At 33.8% G+C, this 20608-nt stretch overlaps 1 protein-coding gene across 1 annotated transcript in view; it reads right to left on the reverse strand.

Moving 5' to 3' along the window:
- Positions 1-20608, reverse strand: part of CFAP47 (cilia and flagella associated protein 47) — a 306788-nt gene that overhangs the window by 198284 nt on the left and 87896 nt on the right. Inside the window, exons 36-39 of the mRNA XM_014954045.1 lie at positions 11074-11171; positions 10646-10762; positions 1333-1467; positions 715-827 (exon numbers count right to left, since the gene is read on the reverse strand). Coding sequence (XP_014809531.1) covers positions 715-827; positions 1333-1467; positions 10646-10762; positions 11074-11171 — 463 coding nt within the window. The remainder of the gene's footprint in view (positions 1-714; positions 828-1332; positions 1468-10645; positions 10763-11073; positions 11172-20608) is intronic.

Genomic DNA, 20608 nt, shown 5'->3' on the forward strand with positions numbered 1-20608 from the left:
GTATTTTTGCTACCAAAAACTTTAACAACCTAATGTTTTCCCATAATTAAATGCCTCCCAGATCCTTAGACAACTTTCAGAAACGTGAGATAGATAGAGAAATAACTACATTGCAGCTGCAACAGTTTCCCTTCTGGTGGGGAGGGACAATAGGGGCAAAAAGCAGCAGTCTAATGCTACTATCAAATCTGTGTCATGGTCTCCTAAATTCCCAGTCATGTTTCATTTATGAATAAGAAACAAAACATGAAATCTTAGAAGAAAGAAATTTTACGTGTTCATGCTGCCACAATGCACTGGTATCAAAAATCCGAATCAAGTTTAAAGGAGATTTCAACTTTAGCTGGGAAAAAAAAAAAGTAAAATTTAAGAACAGATCCAAACTTAAAATTAAGGCTTTCAGTACACTGGAACAAAAATATCTATTGGACACAGACGACTCCTTTAATAATCTGAAGACATGTATTTGGCTCTCAAAGCTCTGTCGAGCTAAACTGCATAAATTATATGCTGAAATTATATGCTGATATATATTATATAACTGATAAATTATTTTGGATTTGTTCTAGGTTAAGGGGGAAAAGTCTGATCTTTATACTGACTAATTTTTGGCCTGTTTGTAATTGAACAAATTTCTATTAAATCAGTAGATTTGTATTTCTATACTGTTAGGCTTATTAATAACCCAGAAATGTACAAAAACCCATTACTTACTTAGGGGCAATGGTGACAGTGTTTCCTTTAGGTAGTGAGAAATCATCAGCATCTCTTCCTACAAGAGTAGCATTGTACACCAAAGTTTTAACACTTGGGTTTTTCAGACGCACCTATGACAACAAGAACAACAAAATCAGCCTATTATTTTCGTTGAATTTTCAGAGCATAAAAGGTACGTTCTGCAGCCAAGTTTCAAAATACAAAATAATGATATCACAGAATAAATACTTCAAATAACTAGACAGACCATTTTTCTTCCTAAAGAGAATAAAATTCCCACAGACTATCCAACCTCAATTTTTCTGAGTACTCTTTTTGCAGTGCACACTGCACTCCTATGCCTGTTAATCTCTTATTCCTCTCTATCTTTGATCTGAGATTTGTCAGATTCATAGAGTTTTTTCTGTTCTCACAAGTATAGGGAAAAAACAGCAGCAGAAGTCAAGATCCCAAGCCTGAAGAGAAAAAAATGAAGATACATTCTTCCATCTTCTGTATTTAGTAACCAAATTATATGAAAGCCATTCATTCTTTGTTGTAGTATATACATAACATATATACATACAGTGTTTTAACCTTGTACTGCTACATATCTAAATTCAATGGTATCAGTACCTGTTTAACAACAGTTGCATGGAGAGCACCTGTAAATTCTATAGTCTTCTTGGGGACGTAGTGAGGAAGAGTTTCATATAGGTAGACACACAGAATAAGCATCATGACTGGGTTTGGATCACAGATGTCAGTGGCCTAATATTGAAAACAAAAAAAGGAACAATAACCAGATATTGGTTAAAAAAAATCCCTATGTAGTTTAGAGGTATGAAAATGAAGAAGAAAGAAGTTCAAGGCAATTCTTATTAAATATTTTCAACCTAAATTTTAATAACTGGACTAGGCTGATAGCTAAAATGAATATGAATCTTGTGAGGGCACAAAAAACCCTAATTCTTGAAGAATGCTGACATGTTCTGGTAATAAACCTAAGCTAAATATTAAAACCACCTTTTTCCCCCATAGTTCAGGAGAAACAGATGTTCAAGTGTAATAGAAAAAGCAAGTAAAATTCACTGACTGGAAAAAACATGTGTCTTTATTATCTTAAAAAAATCCTTTAAAATCTTTCAGTTTACTATGCAAAATAACATCCCAAATACTCCTAGAGTTTTGCAACTGCTTATGAAGACATTGTCACCATCCAAACTAACAACAGGAAATCATGAGTTATTTTTATTGCAGATTCCAAATTGCTTTACAAAAGCTAGTAAGTATTACTGCATCTTAAATATTTAATTTTCAGAAATGAATTTAAATGGCAACTGCAAAACATATCAAAGTTTTAGTTCTCAGCAATTCTGGCGAGTCACTGAAAAGAAGAGGTAGAAACTCCTCCATCAAATACATGAACTTTTCAGATGTCTAATCAACTAGGTAAAAGACCTAATGATGGAATAAATACAGGCAGGAAAGACCTGGCTACAGATTTAAACAAATGATATTCTCTACTTCCTAAATCAAACTAATTAAATTAAGTACTTTAAAACGTCATGCATATTAACTTATAATATGTTATTATAATAAAGTTGTCTATAATACACTAAATAAACTTTTACAACTACATTTGATTTCTCTCCTGAATTAAATATCATCATACTGAAAAAAACACAGACTTGGGAGTAGGCTTAAGGAACAAACCACTGCATTAACATATTATCCCATTAAAAGGTGCTCTTTTCATTCAAGACACTTTATTTGGATCTTGTAAATAACTGAGAGTCATTCAATACAGTAATATTTTGGAAAAGGCCCTGCTTTGCCTAATGCCCTCAAAAGTGAATACCATTCTATGTCCTCTCACCTCACAGGAAAAACTTTGTACAATTCTCAAGTGAAAAAAAACAATCTATTGTGCCTTTCCTGTTTGTCAGTGTCACCTTCTCTAAGAAGCTTGGATGCACTGCACATAACTACATGCAACATTATCCCATCACTCTAGAATCAAGCTTCCTTCTTCCCATGCTTTATCATTAGATCATGAATTTGCAATTGTATGCAACTTTGTATACTCAAAGTATAGACAAATCACATTTTATTTATTTTTAGATTGACTTTTACGTTACTAAGAAGCATCATATATACATAAAGCAAACATCTTTTAGATCTGCAAGGTCATGTGACAGATCAAGAAAACAGGTACAAGATACTTTTAAATCTCAAAACTTTGTTATGAAATAGCTACACTTTTTTTTAACTTGCTAGGAGATAATTCATATTCAAATACATTGACAATAAGGAAAAAATCTTAAATGGCATGTTTTTTGATAGTCTGGAAGAGAGATGAAGAACAACATATAACCAGTTTTATTTAGAACATCAGTTTTATTTATACCAGTTTTATCTAGAAGCAAGTATACTACAGGCAACCTGAATCTCTCTGTCTCATAAGTGCTTACACAGCAGGTATACTGTAGGCAAAAAGGGAAATCAAGAGTTACATGAAATTAGCAATATGTTCTCAATGTTCACTACCATCCTTCCTCCAGAAACTACTGCAAGTAATAAAATGTTAGCCCACATTGAGAGTCAGGACATCACGGCTGAGTCGATAGCAGCACACAGATCTCTCCAGGTGAACAGTGTCATACCAATAACTGCTGCATAAGTATAACTTCCATATGTACAAAAATATCTCTCTCACATCACAAGTACAAATATATTTGCTGATTCAAGACTGGTAGTCTCTTGGTAAACACAACGTACAGCTTCCTTCAAAATAAAAGACCTTTTCTGCACGTATGCACCTCCCCAAAGCAGAGGTTTATAAGGAAGGTCTTGTAACAACATGAAAATCAGCAAGCCTGCAATGTATTAGATATAAAGCAAAGACTGATGGTAGAAGAGTACAGTGATACTGTGAGACTCCTCTTGCAATAACGGCAACTCTAACTGAAGTTGGCCAGATAGCTCCAGCGGTGGTAGTATGGAGTAGAGAGCCCTGGTTATCTTTTTTGGGCAGGTTAAGAAAGCAATAAAAAGAGTAATGGGACAGTTTTGAGGAGGTCAGATTGATAAATAAGCAAATACAGTCCATCAAATAAAGTGTGATGCTAATTCTATATATTGAATGAACAGCCCAGGCTTTTGGCACAACCACTCTTGTGGAATATTTTTAAAACCTTGCTCTTTTCATAAAAAAAAAAAAAAAAAAGTCCATCAAATAAAGTGTGATGCTAATTAAATATATTGAATGAACAGCCCAGGCTTTTGGCACAACCACTCTTGTGGAATATTTTTAAAACCTTGCTCTTTTCATAAAAAAAAAAAAAAAATCACTCCAGATAAAACATCTTGTTTATGGATAAATTTTATTCCCACTGTACCTTTTTAGGACCAAAACCTCTTAAGAGTGAACTATGAGGATAAAGTTGAATCAACTTAATTTTTTTTAATACTTTGTCAGTAAGGTCTCCTTTTAATACTTATTGGCAATACTACTAAAATTTCTAATGGTCTCTCAGAACAAATATTCTTATACATGAATATTTCTTCTATGAACTACATTATACCAGTTTATCACAGGACCACACTTTCAGCCCCCACATTATTTTATTTTTATGACCAACTATATTCTTGTCTTTAACATGATTATAAGATGTTTATAATATTTCTTCTATGAACTACGTTATACCAGTTTTTCACAGGACCACACTTTCAGCCCCCACGTTATTTTATTTTTATGACCAACTATAATCTTGTCTTTAACATGATTATAAGATGTTTATTGCCTAAATGGAGCATTAGAGCAAAAACCCCCATTAAATACTTTTCTAATTGATTCTTATGAGGCAATTTTCATAATGAACTATATATTCTAGAACCTCAATACTCTCCAGCAGATTAATCAAGGGAAAGGATACTATTTCTAAAGCAGCAAGATAAAGGAAACAGAGCAGCTCTTTAGTCAGTCACACACTCTCTGATACAAGTCTATGTAACAATAGCATTTGCTAGTGTTTCACCATAGTATATATCTGTTTCTAGATAAACCAATCCTGTATTTTATTGAACGTGAAAAATTTATTTAGATTATAAACAGAAAATTTAGCAATTTTTAAAACTAATAAAAATTAATCAAAGGAAAGGATACTATTTCTAAAGCAGCAGGATGAAAGAAACAGAGCAGCTATTTAGTCAGTCACACACTCTCTGATATAAGTCTATGTAGCAATAGCATTTGTTTCCTGTATTTTATTGAATGTGAAAAATTTATTTAGATTATAAGAAGAAAATTTAGCAATTTTTAAAACTAATAAAATTATTGTACAGATTATATATTCCTCTTAAGCACTCTACAGTACTTCGTACTCTAATAAAATAAAAATGAAGAATAAAAAGCATTCCTTGATTATTGTTATACTAAACCCTTCTCCATTTCATTCTTTACATACAGAAATAAGCCCGAGTGTCATTAACAGTTTATGAATTCTTTTTAATTAAAAATCGCTTATTGAGTTTTCTTCCTCTTTTGATGTTATTAAAATGCAATATTGGCTGAAATCTATTGTCTAAAACACAGGATCACAAAAAAAGCAGCTGTAATTTAAGCCCTAAAGCAGGAGATCTAGGAAAGCAAAATAGCACATCACTCAGCACTAGTAAAATTAACTCCACCCCCAAACAGCTTCTACTTGATGACTGACAGATCAGCAATTGGCAAAGGTTTTCTTCAGCTAGTGAAAGCTGCTTTTTGACATAATAATTTTGTGAGGAGAGAGGGTATAAAGGGTGAGCATTTTTAATTCTAGTGGAGCCACCTTCTTCCCACAAGCAAGCAAAAAACCTCAGAAGCTTAAAGTAAACATTCAACATAAAAAAACCTTCATACAAAATAAGAATCTAAGACGAGACTATTGGCTCAGACCACAGGCCGAAAGGACACCAGTACAAAAATACTCTCCTTTCAAAGTTGTGTTAAGTATAACCAAGAAAGAAACTGGAAAAAAAGTCAGAGATATAAGATAATTTTCTTCATGAACATACTCTAAATAAATGCAGTAACACCAAGCATTTGAAGTAATGCTCACTTCCATCAGTCTATTGCATTCTAGCCCTACACAAGGTATAATTTTATTTGTCCAAAGATTTGAGAGGAGAATACCGAAAAGTAAATGAAAAGAGCTTAGTATTCTTTTTTCATTTCCTAAAAAGTCATCAAAACAGGGTGCTTATCTCTTTTACTAATAATAATGAACCTGCATTTGACATAGAAGAGAACAAATAAGAAGCTCTTCTGTTGTCACAGATGGGTGAAAAAAATTCCAAATTTCAAACCAGAAAAACTAGAATAAACTGGATTCCAAATTCAGAAATGCAAGGAGTCAAATTAACACAGCATTTCCAGTGCAGGAATAATCTTTCTTTCCCATCCAGTCTTCAAGCTTGTCAGAAGTTTCCTGCTGTGGTTCACTGAAAAGAGAAATTAAAGAATTCTCACAGATTAACCCAGCAGCATTTTTTCTCTGGCTCCCTCAGGCCATGTGGTGCTCTGCTATAATGAGATGCTCTGTGTCTTGTGGGGAGCTGTGGGGAGCTGGAGACCAGCCCTGCTGCAGCATTCCTGGGGCAAGGGCTGATGGTACCAAGGGACTGATATGGGGTCCTAGCTTGCAGGCAAGTAGGGGATCCCTGGGGGGCTGGGCAGGGCTGTGAGTGCCCTGAGGACCTTGACAGTAGTTAAGTCTGAAAAGCATTCAACCTGTATCGTTTGATGACTTTATGATAGACATTTCAGAAAATCATATTTTTATCAAGGCTCCATCTCCTTGGTTGCAAGGAAACCAGAAGGAGCTGTATCCCGGAATAGACTCCTAATGTCTGCTTTAGAAAGAGGAACCTTTCCTTCTCTGTCCCTAAAGCATTATATGGCAGAGTGGGGAGAGAGAAAAAGAAAAAAAAAGAGAGAGAATCTGAGTACTGGAAAAGACGGCAAGGCTTGGCTTATGGACTAAAAGCAGAGAAGGGATGCAGCCCTTTCCCAAAGGATATTATTTAAGGAAAGACTTAGTAACTGAAAGTTTCACAGACTTATTACTGACTACAGCTCAGCTGTAATTAAATTAGATGTCTGAAGTCCTTCATTAATGTGTTCTATGTGCTTTGTATTATAAGGAATAATAATTTTTGTTTTGTTTGGTACAACAGGAAGGAGAAACCTGTCAAGATATATTAGAACTGACAAGTCTTACCACATTTTTACCTATAAACATATTAAATTCATCTTGCATTACATCTTACAACCTAAACCTCTGAGTTTTCTTAATTTCCCTTCTGTCTTTATTAAATTAGAGACAGGTAGTAGATTCCACAGAAAAGGCAGAACTGGAGCTTCCCTGGTGGCAAATCCATTAACTCCATGGAGCGCAAAGGAAGGAAGAGTTATTGACTGCTTCCTCCCTCTTTTCATGCCCTGTGCCCAGCCAAGTGTTGCATCTTACTCCCAGCAGTTCTAGCACAGCTCCTTATCTACCCTTCCAAGAGAGCAAGTACATCACTGAGCACTGATCTGAAGTTTCTCTGTCACTCTCCATAGTTCCCTAGATAATGCTTACCCTCATGATTCTTAAGATTCATTTTATAAACCCTTCAGACACTAATGTAATCATGTCTCATCTTTTATTTCTATTTATTTCCATCACCACTGTTTTTTAAGGCTGCACTTATTATGCAAAGTTAAAGAACCAAAAACTTCTTCCCTGTCAAAAGCTTTAAACCTGAAGTCTGGATTCAGATGTTTTCCATCCACTTATCTCAGTAATTGCTATTGAATGTTAACTACAATAGAAGTTGTTTCACTATAGTAGTGGTTTTACACCACTACTTTTTTTATAAAAATCAGTGCACTTAATAATAACATTCAGCAGAAAATTCTCATAGTCTATATATATTATTTACTTTTAAAAAATCAGTGTTAGCAAACAAGAGCAATTAATAAAGTTTAACAGATTTATGCCTTAAATTGTATCCATAAAAAAGTTTCTCAAAATATGAAAGACCCTCTAACATTTCTTGAAGAGCTGAACACTTACTTGTTAGCTTTTTATTTGTGCTCTAATGTTATCTAGTTTAATAAAATGCTGAAGCTGACAAACAGGATAAATTATTATAATTCAAATTCTAAATATTCCAGGTTGGGACTATATCAGAACTGGACATGAAATTCAAGGGCTAGTAGATTGCCTCTACTCCAAAACCAAATTTATTTAACTGTTATAACACCATCAGCTCTATGCTGTTAATTCCGTAACCAACTCTCCATGTTTTCAGTCACCTGTACATTACTAAAACCTGGTCTTTAATACTGGTGGTGCACTACAGTTTATAACTACTTACAAATAAGGTCCCTTCATTTTAGGAAAATAAGTTTACAAGTTAAAGCAAAAATTATATGGCCTTAACTGCCTCTAATATTTCCATGATATTTAGAAAATGCTGGCAGTTCTGTTTTATTAACATATATTCTGTTTTATTAGCATAGGTGATTTTTTTAGAGTGATACTTTGAAGTGAGTATATGACAAACAAATATTAATCTATCTAGCTGGAAAAGAAAAAGATAAAATAAATCAGGGTGTTTTAAATCAAAAAACAATCACAGTAACTATAAGCCAAAGTTCTCACAGGCAGAAAAAAAGGAGAGAATAACTTCACTAAAAGATATCAGGAAGGAGTAGATCACTGAACCACTTCTTGTGACAATAACATTCTCCATTTTTCTGAACATGTAATTATTACTTGAATAATGTAATATCAATAAATGCAAAAATCATGCAAGAAGGCTTTCCCCACAAAGCCTACAAAGCAATGATGAAAATAGACATCCTACGCCCAAGAACAGCTTCTAGCAGGACACAAATAACTGAAAAATAGAAAATGCTTGGAATCAGCAGCCATGAACTGTTACCTAGGTAACCAATTTAAACCAACAATTGCAAATAACTATTGAAAATTATGGCAAAAATATTAAACAAATAGAAGGTAATAAAAATACTAAATTACATTTCAGAAACAGAAAACCATACATTTAATCTTTATTAGTTATTCCCAGATTTGTAATGCTTAAACATTGAACTTAAAAGATAAACATAAAGGAAACAATGTTTTTTGTGAACAATAGAAGGTTCCTACATCTATAAATTTGGCTTGTGCAAGTGCAGCAGCCAAGTTTTCAATAAGCTGAAAAACAATGTGAGAATAGAACAGTCAGCAAGTCTGGAAAAAAGATCACGTAGTCATTTTGGTGTATAAATAAAGCTTAAAAGTCTACATTTTGTATGCTTGTAATGCATACACAAATAAATGTCCTTTTTAAAAGACTATATCTATGCCAGACATATCCAGTTTCTGTTTAGAAATATCCCAGATGAGACCATTATCAGGTCCAACTAAATTTCAGTTGCTCTGACAGAAATAAAAAGTATCACCGATTTTGAAACATATGTTTCCTTTGCTTTCATTTCCACAACACGCCTATGGGGTACCCAAGGTGAATTTCAAACTAGAGGTGCCTGAACAGATCACTTGTCTGTTGCAATGGCGTATGCTCTTATAGATCACCGGTGAATTACTGAATCATAGAAAAGAATCATGAAATGGTTTGGGTTGGAAGAGACCTTAAACAACATCTAGTTCCAACCCCCCCTGCCATGGACAGGGACACCTCTTATTACACCAGGTTGCTCAAAGCCCCGTCCAGCCTCGTCTTGAACACTTCCAGGGATGGGACATCCACATCTTCTCTGACCAACCTGCTCCAGTGCTTCACCACCCTCACAATAAAGAATTTATTCCTAATATCTAATGTAAATCTCCACTCTTTCAGTTTAAAACCGTTACAACCCATTCTGTCACTACTTTCCCTGATAAAGCGTCCCTCCCCATCTTTCCTGTAGGCCCCTTTTAGGTACTGGAAGGCTGCTATAAGGTCTCCCCAGAGCCTTCTCTTCTCCAGGCTGAACAACCCCAACTCCCTCAGCCTGTCTTCATCGGGGAGGGGCTCCAGCCCTCTGATTATCTTCATAGCCTGACTCTGGACATGTTCCAACATCCTTCTGATGTTGGGGGCCCCAGAGCTGAATGCTGTACCCCAGGTGGGGTCTCATGAGAGTTGAGCAGAGGGGCAGAATTACCTCACTCAACCTGCTGGCCACACTGCTTTTGATGCAGCCCAGGATGCAGCTGGCTTTCTGTGCTGTGAGCACACATTGCTGCCTTTTGTTGAGCTTATCAACCAAAACCCCCAAGTCTTTCTCCTCAAGGCTGTTCTCAATCCATTCTCTATATTGAAGAAGAAACTAACATCAACAACATCATCTTCCTCCCCAAAAAAGGATGTCTGAAGCTGACAGTTTTCAGTGCTCCTCTCGCCAGCAGTCCAAAGCTAATGCCTTCTGTGTGCATCAAACCTGGAACAGATCCTTTGTGGGCCTTTGTGGTTAGATAAATGCATGTAAGTGTCACCAGACATTCACATGATTATTTTTTTACCACTCCTTTTCTATGTTTAAGTGTGTGATGCTAGTTCTTAAATATATTTATATAGTATATATTTTTTCTAGATTGTCTTAGAATAGTAGTAATAAATTCCCCTCAGGTTTTCATTGTGTGATTCGTGATGCTAGAATCTGATCTGAATCAATCTTATATTCAGCTAGTTGTAGATATATGATTCTACAAAGCAAGGAATTATGGAAATCACTTATAATTAAGTGTATTTATATGTTGCAGTATTTGGTTTCCATCATACAGTAGCACATTATGAAACAAAACTGCTTCACTAAAATCTCACCTTAGTTTGATGTAAAATATCACAATCATAAAAGTAAACAGAAAATTTAAAAATATATAAGAACTACTAGTATAAAATAATTTACCTTTACGTCTATAGACAGATTGACAGCACGCATAGCATCCACAAGTATCAAACAGTTGTGCAGAAACTGTTCATGAATTCTTGGCTCAGTATACATCCTTACAAAGTGAGTAGCAATCTAGAGAACACAGAGAAATCGTGCTTGAAACTCTTGACCATCCACTAAGCAAAATTATTATGCTTGTATTTTCACTCTTACAGCAATCCAGATTATCTGAATTTTGAACTAAAATTTCCTATTAAGAATACATCCAGAGAAAAGAAAAATTAATACTGAAATAATCACTCTACACTTGCTAAACATTGAAGTCTTTTTTTCTTTTTAGAAATGACATAACTCAACAGTTCCAAAGGAAAATAAGACCTGAGTAAACCAACTTATATTATTAAACTGTATAAAACTTGCAAAATATTGAGAAAAGTCCTTACCAAATATGGACAGTAAGCCGCCAGCTGTGCTGCCAATACCAGACCATCTAGAAGATCTTGGTCAAAATTTACTATCCATCTCATTGGTGGTACTCCACCTGATTTAAAAACAGAGCAAGATGAATTAAACTCTTCTCCCCTGAGATGCCTAATTAAATTCTGGATAGATATGATGACTACTTGAAATAACTGAGTAGAGGAAAGAACAGAAAAAGGAAACATCCGTTCACATGTAGAATTTCTCAGGCATAACACTCTTCCAGAGCCTTTGCCAAAAACATGAAAAGTCTCACCTAGAATATTGTGACTGTTATTGATACATTCTGATACATCACAACAAAAGGGAAAACATACAAACTGAATTTAACATCACAGATTAGGAACCTAAACATGTAAATCATTTTTAGTTTTATAAGCATAACATTCATAGGACTACAGAAACTCACAAACATATGCAGAAATCTTTTGAAGTTGCAATGTCTAGGCACATAAGAAGGGAAAGATTACTGATTTTCTTTAAGGTCATATTTAATTATTTGGCCCAAATGCAATATAAATGAAAACTAACAGCTCAATTGCTGCAGCATGGATTAGTACTTCTACAACTGTGTTGTAAAGGCCTATGCCTCACAAGGTGAGACTATCTTTTATCATTCTATGGTTTTTATTTAAAATAAAACTGATTATTAAGAAACTAAACATAGTTTATTTATTAGTATTTCTTATTTAAAGAATTCCACATCTTAAATATTTAACACAGCATTTAAACAGACTTCTAAGCATAATAAACCATAGAAAGAATACAGTCATTTGAAAACTCTCAACCTGAGATAAACTTTAAAAAAAAGTTACTGACATACCAATAACTAAATGTTTCACTGTTTATACCCAATTACCAGTACTTTTTTCTCCAGATAATAAACATTTTGTGAAGCTAGAAGCTGATCCTTTCTTAAGGAGAGCAATCTGGTCACAAATATTGAAATACTAAGTCAGTCATGCATTCTCTGTTGTGTCATTTGCAGTTTCTTCCAACTTCTTTGGCAAAAATACCTATTGCTTAATTTTCTTTGTCTTTGTTACTATCTCAGGTCCAAGCTCTCAAATTTAGGGAACACTTTGGACTTCAGTCACTGGCAACGTTTTCAGATAGACTGGGATCATGTTTTCTCTTATAGGACATTTTATACAGCTTTTATTTCACTAAATATCCAGAAAGTGTTGTTTACCAAGTTTGAAGCTTCCTAAGTTGAAAAAAAAAACTGCAGAATTTGAGATGATCAAAAATCCCATACATATTATAAACATATAAATGTCTTATTATAATATAAATAATTTTTTATTCTTTCAAAAATACTACCATTAAAGGATTAAAAAAATTCCTAACAGAAGTTTTATGGCAGTAATATAACCTATAACCATGTTCTGAACAATTAACTATCTCCATTAACAAAAGAAGAATTTGGAGACACCAATATTTGACACAGAAATAATTTAAAAATTCAGAAGCAATAAATGTTTCACTAGGTGACACATTCTAGACCAAACAAATGGAAGCAGGGGCACAAGTTGTGTATATTTGAAAGGTCTCTACAGAAAGAATACTATAAATTAAATTAAATTTCAAGAAAAGGATAGATTCTCTATGTGCTTAGAATAATATGGTCTCATTTAGTGGTCAAGAATGATGAATCACAAATTATATGACACTGCTGTAGATGTAACACTTCAATCAGTCTTACTAAGGGTTTTAAATTTGAGACAGTATTTTAGGGTATGTTATATATCCCATGCACAACAACTATCAAAGCCACATGGACTAAGAAAGAAGATAGATGTATATTAAAAATTATTAAATATATTAAGGCAATTTTATTCACTCCTAAGTACCTTCAGACATCAGCCATGCTGATCTAACCAGGCAAGTTATTGTCCAAAAGCCAGACCACAAATCCAAAAAACATTCAAACTGGAAAAAGAAAAAAATTCCTGATCTTAAACTGAAACTGTGTTAACTACTCCATGTAGTGTTGAAGAAACTATGGACCTTCAAAACGGTTTTCTTTTACTAGCACTTAATTTACTTGAGTTTATATCTCCTCAATTACCTTTATCCACCTGCTTTTGTTTGATATTAAGAGTGATTTCAAAATTGTAACCATCAAGAGGGAAAAAGTATCTAGAGATGCTGCTGCTAAAGTCAGATCATAATTTATCAACACCAGCTCAAGTAACATCAATCAGTCCCCCAAGAGGTACAGCTAAATTAAATTTACAAATAAGCAGCTATTATCAGCTACAAGTATAAATCTGGTTGTAGAACTCCTCATTTATACCAAACAGATTAGTTGTAACTTATAAAATATTTCCACATTGCTGCAAATATTATGCTTCAGCTTAAATTTAAAAGATAAACTACTTAAGAGCCAAATAGAAGAAATAAAACAACCATGGGGCAAATTGTTAAATAGGAAGTGCGTTCAGATGGAATCCTATGTTAAAGCAAAATAAATACATCACAATCTCAAATAAAAATTAATTTCAGGAAAGGCTAATTTTTAAGTACTTGCTTTTATAAAATAAGCTAGCTAACGCAGATAAGAATTTTATCAAACTGTGCCTTTATATCTCATAGAAGAGTGAAATTCTTACAGAATTTTCAAAGATTGTTTATGAATATCCAGAAGTAAAATTTTGACGTGCATATGTTTTGCACCAGGGGGTGCTGGTTCATTGTGATCCCACTAAGACACTAGGACTACATAAAGTATCACTGCCACTTACTGGAACTAATGCTATAGGGAAAAAGAGATTTATCTTGTAGCCAAGAGATACAACAGCACAGGCCTCCACCTAGTCAAGTTAACTGTTACGTGTGTCACTTAGCTCCTTTAGATACAATGATCCTCCAGCTAGCAGCCCTACAACATACTACTGGTTTGGTATATTTATTCTATTTTGGAGAGAAACTCCCCAAAACAATTTAATCAAAAAGTATTTTTTAAAAAGTACCCTTTCCAGAAAATATCAAAAAACAAAAGTATTTTTCATTACCAATACTTTGTAAGGAAGTACCTAGTACAGCTTCAGGATTATCTTTTGCTGATTTTGAAAGGGAAAAAAAACTATGGAGGAATCAAGTCTTCCCTTAGTGATCCAAAACTGCATTTGAAGTACAGGTCAAAAAGAATTATTTAGAAGACAATTCTGTGTAAGACCTCTTATGACACATCAAGAAGCAGTCATTAAACAACAAAACATACTCTGTAGGAAAAGATCGTTCTTTTTGGCACAAGCACCAAATAAAAAGCCTCAGAAGGATTCGGTGTGCTATCAAGAATGATACTACATGTCTAAATCAACCTTAAAATCTGCTGCTTTTAGAAGCAATCAGTTCAGATTTCTAATTTCATGCTCGTGTACAATGATGTGGGAATAAAGGTGGGTTTTGGTCTAACTTACAAAGCACTAGAGATTTACCATTACTCCTACAAAATAATTACAAGCAGGGTGGTAGAGATTATTTCTCTAACTGCTACAATAAATACAATGCTGCAGTCAAAAAAAAAGCATAAAAAAATCACTAAGAAAGTCATTAGAATATTAATAACTAATTAAACTTTAAAAAAATTAATTCAACCTACAACAAACTCCTGTACCATACTTTAAGCAAAATGTGTCTTTCATGATTCTTTTGTTCATTTATAGAATACAGATGACTCAGCATGTCTATCACTTCACATCAACTATTTGAAGATACTTCAGCATATTCAAACAGCTCTAGTAAGAAAGAATAGGAGCAGATGCTGCACAATCTACCAATAAAGGTATTTAAATTCATCTGAGCTTAACTCTCTGACATTTCTAATGATTTTAGTTTGCCAGTTCTTCAGCATGGTGATGTTTAGGCTTGCTCCAAAATCCCTCATTTTTTCCTATTCATGCTGCAATGTGACTTCAAACATTATTTCAAATGAAAAAAAAAAAAAAATATCAGCAGGTCAATGAGTTTGAAAACCAATGGCTTCTGCTGCCCACACCTCTGTCTGCAATCCTCTGCCTCATCACACGATTCAGTCTCATCCTGCTATCTGTTTATACATCCAACTGCATTCAACAAGACGGCTTTCACAACTGTCAGATCTTGGATCTAAACAGGAGTAACTTTCTTCCTCTTCTCTTCCCCTCAAAATCCATTCATCATATCAGAAAATAGATGGAAATCTTACTGTTAGTGAATTGTTATATAAAATATTAATATAATTAATATATTATAGAACACAACTACACTGTTCTTAAACCATTTCCTTTCTTCTGGAAGGCCCTAAAGTGTTATTTTTTTCCCCTTTCATTATTAAAAAATAATACCTAATGGTTTAAATAAAAGAACTGGCTTAAAAAGGCAGACAAATTCTATCTTCCCTTTCATAAAAAACAGCAAGCTTCTTCTAGAACTTTCTAAAAAAAAAAGTTATTTCTAATTATTATCTAAAAATCTCCTTTAATGTAATTTAGACTTGAACTGATGTTTCATTGTCATTATTTCATTAATATGAACAGAAAGAAAACTAAATCAATCTACATGTTATTCTAAACATTCATTAAATGTATGTTCAGTTAAAAGAATATCAAAAAACAGTATTTAAAGATTATTAGATTTAAAAATTGTGTAATTTTTCAAATACAATTAAAACATTCACTTATAAATTTATAAAGAAAAAAATGCAATGTGTCAGAATTCATTTTTTTCCTATTGTTCAATTGAAACAACTTTTTTTCAAACAGAAAACTCAAAGTTTAAGTGTCCTTGGTAATTCTCAGGGGCAAGGTACCAAAGATGAAGTCTGACTGGATATATAACATGTCCCTGTTACCTATGACAGGAACAGAACACAGTAAATATTGGCCTCAATATCTAAATTGGGATGGTATTTTAAATAAATTCAGATCTCCCTTTTACAAACATCTACAGTAGGAGACGTTCATTTCATCCCAACTCCTTGGTAAATTGCTTGTAGTTATTTCAAAAATATTTAATATAGTCAATGCAAAACTAAATACTTAAAAATAGCAAAATACATTTTGAAAAGCTTACTTTCTTCCTAAGAAGTTATTTTTTTTAATATAAATCCATCATATTATTGATCATAGTTGGGATCTATAAAATTCAATAATCTTTCTGTCTTTTATTATTAATAGAACTCAGATTCACTCTCAGGACGCAATATAGGTATTTTTAATAAATCACCATTTCCACATTTTTATTTTTAACTTTTTAAGATTAACTACTTCTGCTTTCATTTTAAATTAGATCCAATATTGAATTGTTCTTCTGGTGAGTTATCTGGATTGATTTGAACAGCCTGGTTATTGAAACTCATTAAACCAGATACTTCGATCAAAAAGAATAAACTTTAGCATTTGTCCTATTTCAAGTTTATCCTATTTTAACTTAAAATCTTATTTTCAGTGTACCATTAGCTACCTTTAGGCTTCTAATGGGAATATTATTTGAACGCACTTAAGCAATACCAGTTGTCCCTAATACCTATGTACTTTCTTCTATCTCCACTAATCCTTTCTTTCATGCTGGTAGAATTGTCTATGTGACAGCAAAGTCAGTGTGGGAACACAGCTTAAAAAAAAGGGGCAAAATATTCCTTTACTTTTTAATCCAGACCACACCAATCTGGTTTACTACGCGGTCACCTAAATGGCTGTGCCCGCGCAAATGAAACAGGGTAGCACTATTGTTGAAAACACATTTATGGAGCTATAGCTTGATAGCCTATGTAAATCAGTGCATGAATTAAAAACACAAGTGGAATATTTTCCCATTTTGACTAATTAAATACTTTTATAAGTATTTTTCGTTGTTTTCCAGTTAATCCGTCTACTATCAATCAACCTGCTAAATTCAAAAGCTTGTGAATAAATTAGTCAGAACACATAATGCATTTTTTCCTAATTATATCAAATCTAGCAGAAAATCTGCCAGCCAACCACTCTACAATAATTAAGTTTTTGCATATAATTGCTCAATTTTAGTAGAAATACACAATGGAAATCAGAAATCTTATTCAGGATATCTCATTTTCCTCTAAGCATATAAATGCATTAAGTTTCATTTGTATTGGTACTTCTTGCAAAAAAAAAATGTAAAATAAAAAGTATAAATGCATCTTTAAGAAAAACGTTCTCAGCCAATGTCATGATGAAAACCTCACTGACGGGTATTGTAGGCCAAAAATTGCTTAAAAAGCAAATGTTAACAGGTAGAGGGTAACTCTGTGGTTGTCTGGGGAGGAAGAGAGGAAATTGTCCAAAACTGAATTTCTGAATTCTAAGAGAGATTCCAGCTACTTCCCAGCTGCAATCATAAGGGCTGGCTGCAAATTTTGATAACACCTAGAGTACAGTGTCACGTTCTGAATCCTCCTATTAATGAAGAAGAGTGAGATAGAAGCACCAATTAGGCTGACCATGACTTGTGCTTCTGCACATAGACTATTTAGATTGGGAAAACTGGGGGCTTAAAGCATGGAAAGAAGAGGCCAAAAAGAAGCACTCCTGAAAAGAAGCAGTGGTCTTGAAGAGACAACAAGGGACTGGAAAGAAGGTGAAGAGGTTCCTAACTGGAGGAATGTTCTTGGAAATGGGAGAAGATCCGAGAGATGCCTAGAGAAAAATTCCAGCGGATGCCCAGGGACTTTGGAGAGTGACACCTGAGACTGGTAACTATGAGCAGTGGCACTGCACGAATTGACATGACTTTCACCTGATCTCAGACCAGTAGTAGCCTCCATGACAGGGAAGAAATCTGAGACCTTTTCAGACCGTCGCACTGTGTGGAGCAAGTGAGTGCGTGAAATTATCAAATAGGATAAGAGTTCTGACTTTGCTGGTTCTTCATTAAGCCCCAATATCTTGATCCATCACAGGCTGTCATTTATTCTGTCTTACCCAGGGCAATAGGTAAAAATACTTCATAAAAGAAAATAATCAATGAGGATAAATTTGGAGTGGATGTGCAGTCCCTCTTCTGTGGTGTACTAAGACGTTTACTATGGTAATGGAAAGCTAAAAGGAAGAGGCCTCTAAGAAATCTAAAATGAAAGTATTTTTTTTTCAGTTGTTGATCCCACACAGTACTGAAGGAAATAACATTCATACTCACTTCAGTGATTTGAGACTAACTTAATTCCTGCATTTATTTGTTTTTAATAGGCTATTTTATTTTTAACTTGTCATGGCATCATGTGACATGCATTCAGTAACCAACACTGTCCTCATCTTTCTTGTGACAGGTTAAACCAGCTCTTGAAGACATACTGCTTTCTTTTTTTATGAAGCATTTCTAAATAGAAGCAGCAAAGTTTTGCCATGGCACTCCATATTTTAATTTTTTTATTTCATTTTTAAAGTCCTTTATTTATTTTAAATATTTATACTTATATTTATAAATTATTTATTTTATGTTAGAAGTCCTTTAATAAGTCACTAAAACACATTTTACATCAGTTACTTAACACATAGTCTCACTTCTAAACCGTCTTAAATGCAGAAAAATCAGATTTGTCAAAACCAAAATTTATGTGGGAGTTTTTTCAGATTTAGATGTTTTCCTTCTGGAAAGAAAAAAGCAAACTATCTTCAGTGTGCCTCTTTGTGTTGGATTTGGTCTTTCCCTGATCAATCAATAGCACATAAGGCTACAAGGTTTTTGCAGTGCTTTTTGGCCAAAATCTTTCTTAATTTTCACTAAAACAAAAATAAATGTTTTTACATTTTTATGACTAGATATGAAGCCTCAAAATTTTTTTGGAGGACATGAAAACTATTTTCCAAATGGAGATAGCCAAAGAAATATCTACAACAATTCTACACAAAAATGACAACCGATTTGTTGGCAGCAAAAGTACCATAAACACCTCCAGGTCAAATTTTGTCTATTTGACAGGTACAAGATACTGTGGATAAAGGAGAAATACCAGACATTTTAACATCAGTAAGATCACATTTTCTCTCATAAGGAAGTAAGGAAAAGGTAGTTTAGGAAAAAGGTACTTTAGGTGGAGTACAAAACTCACTGAAAAACAGTAAGCCTGACTATCAGCTGTCCACAAATCCAACTGCAAAGTCCTGAATTGTATACTACTCAAAATTTTCATTTGCAATTTGGAAAACAGCATAAAGCTACCTTAGTCCAATCTGGAGATAATATCAAGCAGGTTAAAGAATTGACTCTGGGAAGAATAGGTTGCAAGTACTTGTGAGAAAAGGACTATAATTTAAGCTCTTGAACAATCATTGTAATTATTGGAAACAAACGGGGTGAAATTCAATAATGATGCTTGCCATGTACTAAGTGTTAATTAAGAATAATTCATTACACAAGTACTAGATGGAAAATTGGAGAGACGGAAGTTCTGAACTAGGAACAAATCGGGAGATAACAGCAAATCTCATACTGTTGCAGAAAAAACAAATACTTTGCTAGGATGTATAAGTAGGAAAGTTCTATCTTAAACAAGTAGACTGGTCCTTTCACTTCCATTCAGTTCCAGTAAAATCTCACATTTTATAAAACCCAGTAATTGGCACCAAATGTTAAGAAAGCCATGAATCAACTAAGAGAGCTCACCAGAAAACAAATAATTTGAGTACGCAGGAAGACTGAGAGAATGGAATTATTTTTGCCAGGAGAGGGAAGAAGGAATAACTGAAGCATGAATAATTTGCAAACCTGTATAAAGTCACTAGAAAAGCAAAGAAGATCCACTGCACACTACATTTTAGAAGAGAAAGGATGGACTTAAACTTTAGCAGGGGATCTTTTAGGTTAAGTTAGATAATAAGAAAGTCTTTCAAATTGAAATGAGTGGAAAATACTGGCAGATATTGCCTAAAGTGGAACATGGGATCTCTTTTTTCAGAGATTTTTTTAACAGTCTGTGCAAATACCTGTCCAGTACACTACAGGTATAATCAGTTTAGTCTTTGCATATGAGAACAAAATAGATTATTTCTGTTTCTCCCTTTCCTATCTTCTGTGCTTTACTGTGGGGTTTTTTCAAGTTTTGCTTTTATTAACTGATTCATCAGTATGTTTTATCTCACTGACCTACTAAAACTTATACCTGCTTTGTGCTGCAAAACACCAGAAATGTAAGATTTACTTTCCACTATCCCCTTCTATTCCAGCTCCTCCAATGTTTTGAAGTCACAATTTATACCTCCCATAACACACTATTTTATCCTTCACCAACTGTAGAAAAAGACCTGTTCTAAGAGAAATATTTTAAAGAGAAATATTCACAAAACTATTTTTTTTTTTATAACAAAGTATCTCTTTGAAGATAGATGCTAGTGTTTTTATTCAAAGAAACAGCCCAGAAAGATGGCTAATTGGATCAGGAATTCCCAGCAATTTCTGAAGACATTGTTCTCAATGGTTATGAAGTCAAACAACTCCACTGTTTCAAAATAGCTAACACATCCCCACTGCTAACAGTGAAAATGAAATTTTTAAAGC

This window comes from Calidris pugnax, unplaced genomic scaffold, assembly GCF_001431845.1.
Source record: "Calidris pugnax isolate Ruff unplaced genomic scaffold, ASM143184v1 scaffold246, whole genome shotgun sequence".
NCBI lineage: Eukaryota > Metazoa > Chordata > Aves > Charadriiformes > Scolopacidae > Calidris > Calidris pugnax.